The 9,166-nt window shown below is 40.5% G+C and overlaps 1 protein-coding gene across 4 annotated transcripts; it reads right to left on the minus strand.

Moving 5' to 3' along the window:
• Window positions 1-547: 547 nt before the first annotated feature.
• LOC100841720 (MADS-box transcription factor 3) lies at window positions 548-8,847 on the minus strand. 4 transcript variants are annotated; one of them, XM_010232291.3, is made up of 10 exons: window positions 8,636-8,847; window positions 7,953-8,221; window positions 3,019-3,100; window positions 2,010-2,071; window positions 1,815-1,914; window positions 1,609-1,650; window positions 1,478-1,519; window positions 1,222-1,397; window positions 1,001-1,054; window positions 548-880 (listed from the first exon to the last, which is right to left on the minus strand). In XM_010232291.3, exons 1-9 carry the CDS (start codon window positions 8,648-8,650, stop codon window positions 1,036-1,038), a joined length of 807 nt encoding a protein of 268 aa, XP_010230593.1. In that variant the 5' UTR covers window positions 8,651-8,847; the 3' UTR covers window positions 548-880; window positions 1,001-1,035. The 4 variants fall into 4 exon arrangements, with proteins under 4 accessions (XP_010230593.1, XP_010230592.1, XP_010230591.1 ...); XM_010232290.3 differs by having other exon boundaries at window positions 548-871; window positions 1,815-1,917; window positions 8,636-8,845; XM_010232289.3 differs by having other exon boundaries at window positions 1,815-1,917; window positions 8,636-8,844.
• Window positions 8,848-9,166: the final 319 nt, after the last annotated feature.

The raw sequence follows: 9,166 nt of genomic DNA on the forward strand, positions 1-9,166 counted from the left end.
ATGAGATGTATACAACAATTGTCCAATCAATGCGAGTTTGCATGCCACACAGTTGTCCAATCAATGCATGCACAACAAAGTTCCTTGGTACGTGAGAAAAAAAATCACACCAACAAAAAGGTGACGCAGGAGTAACATCTACGATATCAAATAAGCATGAGGTATTTAGTCAAACTAATTTAAGTTGTAGATGTTGGTAGATTTTGTACCAACACACAACAGTCGGCCCAGCTCATCACTCGAGAGCTTAGCACCCTACCGGCCCAGGTTCACGGAGCTCACAACCAAATAAGGATGAAAATGGTTAGGATAATTACCGACCGAATCCAATGGTATAGGATATATATTAGAAGTGAATTAACTATCCGGCTGGATACAGAAATTAGCGAGGGAGTAGAAATTAGTGGTCAGAGTGTGTTTTGGAGAGCGTGTCAACGTCCAGTTACTAAACCGGAAGGATTAGCAGGTTTGAACATGAAAATTGATGGGAGCCAGAATCTACTCCACTTGGGACATCAAATCAAATTAAATCATAGCTAAGCAGCACTTAGTAAATTCCTGGAGTACATTAGTGAATTTAGAATTTTTCTGGAGTTAATGGGGTTTGGGTCACACAACAATTCAAATTGCTGGTAATTAATACATGGAGAAGATATATAGATACAACACGATTGTGCCAAGTCGATCGCTTGCGGTGATCAACTAATTAACTAGCGGTAGCACTTAGTACTGATGAGAAAATGCAGATATTTACATTACAAGCGCCATACCCTGACAATGCTAGTTTCTGTCATACAACCGTAAATCGAGCTACTGCATTCCAGGCATGTGCACGGTGACAGCTGCATGCACGGACACCTTCTGGTTTCATCTGCAAAAGCTAGACGGATTTACAGAGTACTGAGTTAATAAACTACTACTGTACTACTAGTAATTAACTAGTAGTAGGTCAATTAACAACTTTGCATTAATTATTTAACTAGCTTGTAGCGATCTTTACCTAGCGTGTGTACTGCAGTACTTTCCAGACCAAAACTAGTTGAAGGGCTGCTGGCTGCAGATCGAGTAGGAAGCCAAAAAAGACAGTAAGAGACTGAGTTAACACTGCATACTCAAGTGTGGCTAACAAAATTCTCTTCACTCCCAAATTGTACTACGGAGTACATAAGAATGCATAGCTGCATGTATATAAATAAATAATAAGGAAACTTGCTTGATTACCCGAGCTGAAGGGCAGTTGGCTGCAGCTGATGGGAGTGCTGCTGCTGCTGCTGTTGCATAGGGTTCACCTGCAGGAAGTTTCTGGAATCATACTGGACCATGTGATCGTACTCACTGCTCGTGGATGCCGCCGCCATCATGTTCATCGGCTGCTGCCCCCTCTCGTTCTCAGCAACCTGCAGCATATCACTCGAGTTTCAGTGATCATATATAGTGTTTTCTGGTCGACAACAGGCTAGTTATAGGCGTAATTCACCTTGCTCCTGAGGTACATGTTGTCATTATGTAGCTCCATTTCCTGAATTAAACAAAAATATGTGTTGCTTGCTGTGTCAAGAAAATGAGAACTACTGTCGGTAGAGGCATGCGCTGATATATTTCACTTACCCTTTTCTGCATATACTCAACTTCAGCATACAGCAGCTCATTCTGCATAAAGCATTTTTATTAGATGAGCAACTAATTGAAGACTCAAATATATGGTACTACTCCATATGTTTTGATCTGGAGCATATGTGCAGTAATCCAAAATTCATAAGCAAAAAAAAAAGGTATTTATTCAGTCTAGCATGGAGTACAGTTTTGCGGCATACCTTTCTAGCTCTTATCTTGGCTATGCCTTTCTCCAGTCTGCCTTCAAGCTGCTTGAGATCCCTGAGGGTCATGGTGCTGACAGAATCCTTCACTAAGGACCTACTGAAATATATCAAACAAGTTAGACTGCAAACACATAACTATTGTTGTGAAGTCTCAGATACATCATATGATATGATTTGATAGATGTTTACCTGTTTGAGTTCTGCAGGCTACTAATTTGCTGGCGCAGTTTGGAGGATTCCTGCTGGTAATGCTGCAAGTTTGAAATGTGATAGAGCATTCATCATCAGTAACCAACCATTTTTATTAATCCAAATAGCAGTGATCATTTATAAATTAAGAAGCGAGTCGGCAACAAACGTAGTTACTGAAAACCCAGTTGCAGTGCAAGCTCCTATCAGTTTGCTATTTTCTAATCTAGTTATATTTCATTTCATTAATGTGTGCATTAATTTTTTTCGCGTATTAATATATATATATATTCCCCACGAGATAATACTGGCATGCAAGTTTTTCAAATCAAGTACTATGCCTCTGTGATCTGCGGTACGCAGAGAATTGGCATTGCAACATCATATCGTTCATACTAAACAATTTAAGATGATCGGTCACATGAACGCATAAGTTCAGATGGCAATTTGGTTAGTTCTTCATTCACCTCAGTTTTTGTTTATCAGTATTTCATGTGGAGGCATGAAACTGAGACCATGCTACTGATCCTAGTTCAGAAGACAGCTAGAGCGGCATGTAATTAACAGTGTCTCTCGTGTGGTAATATTGCACAAGTTATCTTTGTTTTGTCCAAGACTTATCCACCCCTGTGAATTTTTTTTAGAGCAAACATCCCTGTGCATTTCTAGCATGAGATTATGATATCAATCCAATGGACAATATCACGCATGATCCGCTGGATCAAACAGAGGATACTCTGAGAGTCGATGCAATATAACCGCTGTACTATGTCCATGTATGACTCGCTAGTCTGCTCAGGATATCTTGTCACAAGATTTCCTCGGAGATATCAAGTTTGCCCTTGCTGAACAGTAGCATGGAATGTTGACATTTGACAGCACAGGCGAAAAATGGTCGCCCCCTAGACACCTGTGAAGCTGAACCCTACAGTAGCTAGCTAGCTGATCACGTCTTGGAAGTCAGTTGGAGTAATTGCTGTGGAGTGAAAGATTTGACATGAGATGTTACCTGGGCATTGACTTCTGCGACCGTGCCAGAGTTGGAGGTGTCACTGTTGGCCTTCTTGTACCTCTCAATGGTGGCTTTCACACTGCAATTAAATATGCAACAGCCGTGTTCACCGTGAGATTGAGTTAAATTAGCACATACATGCACTCATCTGTAGCAATTTAAAAGTCACATTATGATAATATCATTGTTGTTTCCAGGCCTGGTTGTTTCACCTGTTTGGGGTTGGGGAAAGCAACACAATTACACAACTACAATAACTGAAAGTCTCTTGTCTAGAAACATAACTGAAATTTCTTGCCTAAAAAAAGACTGGAAGTCAAAAGAACGGTTTTACTGATAATTTATGTATGCAAATTACAACTCATGAATGACATGGTGTAACTGAAGGCTTAAATATGGTATTGATGAACCTTCCTTCCTGAAGTACTAGCTGGTATGGTCAAATTAGTTGCGTGCCCAGGATTGTTTTGACAAGGAGCAATAGTGCAATACACAATACCAATAGTCCAATACGCGGGATGCGCTACAGTAGAGCTTGTATTCTGTGCTGCAGAGATCATATTGTGACACATTGGTCCAAAGCTTGTGCTATCACTCACAAGTCTCTCTGGTACATTGACTAAAGCTAGCCAGTATAGCTACTACAGCAGTTCCCCTTTCCCATGAACTTTCGCCTGTCATTGCCCATACCAAGCTACAAGCTTCTTAGCTAGCTCTATAGGAGTACAACACAACTAGAAATGATATGATGTTTCATATTGTATGACGTGGCATGATGTCCTGGCATGAATTGTCAGTCAGTGTATTCATGTGAATTGTCCCCCAATGCCCCCCTTAAGAGAAATTAAGGAGAAGAACAGAAGCCCTACAATTGGACAAAGGGGAAAACTAACACTTACTGGGTACCAAGATTCAGTACCTTTTTTTAGATGAAAGGTATTAATTACAACTAAAATTCAGTACTCATGATCATGAATCATAAAAAAATGTAACATCAAGATATGAGAAAAGAAGCACAATTTTGTTTAGACCTGTCCAAGGATGTAATATAACCGCTTCTCTTTTAAAAGAAAACGAAAGCAGTTTATTTCTAATTTCATGGAATATTTGATTACACAGAAAACTTTAGTCAGTGTTCTGGTAAAAAACAACTTTAGTCAATGTCGACTTCCTGTCAACATGTTCTAATGTTTGTTGCAACCAAAAAGACCATGTCACTAATCCTTCTCATGTACATTACTCCCTTAATTTTATAAGACAAAAAATTTATCCAAAGATTTATAGGAAAATAAAAGCAGCATCCACAATGCACAATCGAAGATCAATATATCCATCATGAAATGTGTTTTTATATTGTATTGGTTAATTAGTACTACTAGTATATTCAAATATATTTTGCTATAAGCTTGTTTAAAGTTTTAAAGAGTTTGATGGTCAATAAAAATTTGTGTGCCTTATATTTTGAAACCTGGGGAGTAAATTTCCCGCAGAAAACGAAAAAATAATTTTCACTCTCAGAAGGAAAACGAAATTTGTTCTAAGAGATATATAGTATTACTGCATGCCAAATAAATCAGGACCAAACCTATTATATTTGCTCTATGTGCTAGCTATTTCAGTTTCATGTCTGCTAATCTATTAATTGGACTTTGTCCAGGTTTCAGAGAAAGCATACGGGCTGTTTTAACTCTTCGAACACAAGCTGAACTTCCATATTGGCCTGGCTCTTCATGAGAAGCAAATTATCCAACTTCTTCCTCATTTAAACAGTGACTATTTTTTATATAATTAATAACAACAGGAGAGGGCTTATATATGGTCTTCTCAGAACTTTGCTTAATTCATTTTTTTATTTTAGGCAGATTTAATTTCCTATCATTTGTAAGAAACAGGCTTACTGCAAATTAGTTAACGTGCGGAAAGGTTACACCATTCCACCAAATTGCAACTTTGCAAGCACATCTGCTTGATGGGCAGAATACAAGATTTACTTAATACTGACAGAACAAATAGAGCAATTATATATGCTTATTAATCTGATGAACGTAAGCTCGCGCAGAATAATTGGATCGACCAAAATAACAGAAGTACACTATTCTGCTCATTATTCTGATTTCAATGTTAGTCTCAGCTTCGGAAATAAATATGAAAAGAACGTAAGACTCGTTATGTATAATGTTGCAATTCTGCTCATTAATCTGATTTCAAGGTTATATTTTTCCACATAATTTCAGTATGGCATATATAAGTGTAATGAAATATATCTGGACATGTAAAAGATTGACAAAGAAGAACACAATTTTTTTTTATGAACTAGGACCCTAATAAACTAGCAGGGAAAAAACCCTTTCCTAACAAAGTCCCCATTAGATATTCTTCAGAAATCTTCTGCTCAAGCTATTGGAAGCAGATGCAGTTTGCTGCCTAGGTAGTAGTGATCACGTAATCCAACCAGAATAGACAGATGCAGTTTGCCACATAGGGTAGAGCATGATCACTGGAACCAAAGATTTACTGCAATGCTCCCATAAGATATTCTTCAGAGATCTGCTGCTCATGCTACCGGGGATTTGGCTGCTCATGTCTTATCACCACATCTTTGAACTAGTATCGTCGTCATCCTCCATCCAATCACACAAAACCGGCATAAAATAAACAGTCATATCAAGTAGGAGTACTTCCCAAACTAATCAAGGTCATTAAACCACAAAAATGTCTGAGCAAATTAGGACGCAGGTCACATCACAAGGATGCCCTGGCCGGTCAAAGGACAAGAAACCTTAGCATCCTCGAGGATGCTATTGACTGGCCATCCAGTGACAAGCAAGCTGGCACAGGGTTTCACATGATTGGGCAGAAACAGTTCGCCCGTTTTACCCAATGGGCCAACGGGGGCAGCAAACACGGCGGCACAAGCTTTACCCAGTTCCGGGTCCTTAACCATTCTGACCAAGTCACCGGCTTTTCTCGCTCCCGATACAACGATGGCCCAGCACAACAGTACTACAACTGTACTGCTGCCCATGCCATGCCATTGGCTGGGCCCCGCGCACCAAGACTGCAGGGTACACACACCAGCTGGAAGACAGATAAAATTGTTTTTTGTTTATGCATGTTTATTTCTAACCGTTCTGACAGTGCCCACGTGTCAGCCAGTGCCCCATAGGTCTATTTTTACCATGTTCAACAACAACATTTATGGGCTTCTTGCCTTTTGGGGATATGCATTATGATAAAAATGACACATATATTCTGCATATGAAGTAGGAGTAATAATTCCATGATATCATAGCACATTCGTTTTGGTCATTTTCACGGACGATCTAAAAAAGATGTCTACTCTTTTTAAAATTAGCATTGGGTATAGTGCTTCATATTTTTCCAGTCTCTTAATTACATACTGCAAACATGGTTTTTTTATTAAACTAATTCTATTTCGTTATACTATGTTTTAACTTCCCCATGTAATACTAATAGGGCTGGGTCTTATTGCTGCTCCAGTACTGACTGTATTTCATTTTTAGTTGCAGAAACAGAATTTGCTGGTTTTGTTTTCCACAAATTTAAGGTTATTTTATAGATAAAAAATAAAACATATTTTTGCATGCCATGCATATATTGTTCAGAACATAAGCTCACAATAAAAAAAAATATGGGGTGAACTAAATTAAGATGTGAAGATTAGAAACTTGTAAAAAAAAAATCCTTTGTTTGACACAGGCATAACAAGAACACCAAGCTAGAATAATCTTTCTTGTGTAAACAGCTTTCGGTAATATCAAAACTCACACATATATCTTTCTATTTTACCGCAAAAGTTTCTTCCCTTCACTGCAATTTCTTTGTTAATTGGATCCTTTCCTTGGTTTGGTTCTTCTTGGAAACTACAGTGGTGGTGTCAGGCATCAACTGCTCTCGTGAAAAAGGGGCACATGGTTTGAAGCCCTAACCCTAGCAACTCATTTGGTTGGGATTTGAGAAGAGATGACATGGTGCAAAAGAAACTGAACAATACAGAGAGGTACGTGTTCTAAGCTACCAGTTCCTTCACCATATTACCTCATCAAATACGCACATACACTAATGGTGACACGTACACATAATACATCATACATGTACGTGCTACTAACGAGTACTAGCAAAACCATCCACCAGGAGAGCTAGATCTGCTGCTCTCTCCAAACAGGCAAAGCTACAAAAGGGAAAAAGGAACAAGGGAGAGTCCAAGGATGCATTGTATTCTTTGTGCAAGTATACATGCTTGGTATGCATCATGAGGTGTGAGAGATCTACCAAAGCTTACCCCCCACCCCTCTCTCTCCACACACCACACATACAGAGGTAGTGAGGTGAGAAAGGAAAGATGATAAATGGAGCAAGAAAGAGCAGGACCACCAAGCTCTCTCACTCACTCTCTCTCTTACACACACAAAGAGTCACAGGAAAGAGAAAGGCTCAGGGCATGCACACATACTACAGAGAGCAAGCACTGTGCTAGATCTATCTAAACATCTAGCTCACCTCACAGCAGCACAAGGAAAGGAGCAAAGAACCACACAACATGCTGCTCAGCAAGCTAGCTCACACACACATACACAAAAGAAACTGTTACAATTTCTTTCCCTTCCTTCCCTCAGGAACACCAAAATAAACAAGACAGTTACAATAACAAAAGATGCAGCTCCCATTTGACCTTCCCAACTCTTTGCCCCAAGAAAGCTAGGAGCAAACTTGCTCCAATTTGGACAAGAATTCAGAACGGCAAAAAAAATAAAAACCCATAGCAGTAGTAGTAGGATCTGAGGTATGTGTGTGCTGTGCTATGCATATGCATGCCTTTCTTGGTGCTATAAATATATCTCATGTATCCAAAAATGTATGGAGAACGTGCAGAGAGCAAGAAGAGGTCGCAATTGATTGGTGTTGGTCACCTGTTGTTGGAGTACTCGTAGAGGCGGCCACGGCTGGAGAAGACGACGAGGGCGACCTCGGCGTCGCAGAGCACGGAGAGCTCGTACGCCTTCTTGAGGAGCCCGTTGCGGCGCTTGCAGAAGGTGACCTGCCGGTTGGTGGTGTTCTCGATGCGCTTGATCTCGATCCTGCCCCTCCCCATCTTCTCGCTCCCCGCCGCCTCCCCCGCCGACGCCGATCCGGCCGGCTGATCTTTCCCACTGGAAGCCCCTCCGCAGCTCAAATCGGCCTGACAAACCAAGATAAACAAGTGCAATCGAGAAGCATATCAGCATGTGAACAAATCAAGAATCGCTTATCAGCTCATGGCAAAGGAGAGAGATCGATCGTTGCATCTATATCTATTCCGCGGTACTATCTTATTATTAGGCATAGGTTCTTTTCTTGGTCTGTCAAAAAGGAAACAAACGGTGGGATTCATTAAATTCTGTTCCAGAGATCTTTGAGAGATCTTCAACCCTGTGAATCTGTGATATGTATCTTCCTCTTTCTCGCGCCTCTACATAAATCCTCACCGGGAAGCTAGCAGGCAAGATTCTGCCCGAGCGCCACCATATATATGTAAACATGCATAATACAGACCGGCTTTGCAAATAAAAGGAGTTGATTTCCAAAAGCAAATCCAAAGAAGCAAGCAAATTACCATCATGTTCATCATGGCAGGACGGGAGGGATCTCTTGCTTGTTGACAGCTGATCTGTGAGTTAGCTAGCACAATGGAGTTGGGAAGAGATCCAGAGAGGGAAGAAAGAGGAATGTGTGGGAGAGACAACGAACAGGGCGAGGAAGAGTGGAGGTATTAAAGGGTGGTGGGGAGCTAGGGAGGGGCAGATATGTAAGGTGCTGTTAGCAGCAGCCAGCAGATGCTGTGGCCGGCCAGTTCCTATGGCCCTTGGCTGTTTGTTTCCTCTGAGTTCACTTTACAGCCCCTTTTTTGGTTTACTATAGCTAATTGCTTCCTTCCTTCTTCTTTGATCTCTCAGCTTGTCCTCGCGCCAGACATGTGTGTCTCCAACTCTCCATATCCATAATTTGCATCAGCGTGTTGCTTGCCTGCAGGTTTGTATTCGTACGCTCGTTAATTACCCTCAAACCAGGTTTGTTTCGGTTTCTTGTTTCCTTTCCTTATTGGTAGTTTCTTTCACCTTACAAACTGCAGATAATCTTAAGTTTA

Source organism: Brachypodium distachyon, chromosome 2 (assembly GCF_000005505.3).
Source record: "Brachypodium distachyon strain Bd21 chromosome 2, Brachypodium_distachyon_v3.0, whole genome shotgun sequence".
NCBI lineage: Eukaryota > Viridiplantae > Streptophyta > Magnoliopsida > Poales > Poaceae > Brachypodium > Brachypodium distachyon.

Bases quoted from the DNA above. Each gene is read 5' to 3' on its own strand.
- LOC100841720 (XM_010232290.3), bottom strand. The intron at 3,101-7,952 runs GTGACCAACACC...ATTTAATTGCAG, and splicing joins TACGAGTACTCCAACAACAG to TGTGAAAGCCACCATTGAGA. The intron at 1,651-1,814 runs GTATGCCGCAAA...TGCTTTATGCAG, and splicing joins CCAAGATAAGAGCTAGAAAG to AATGAGCTGCTGTATGCTGA.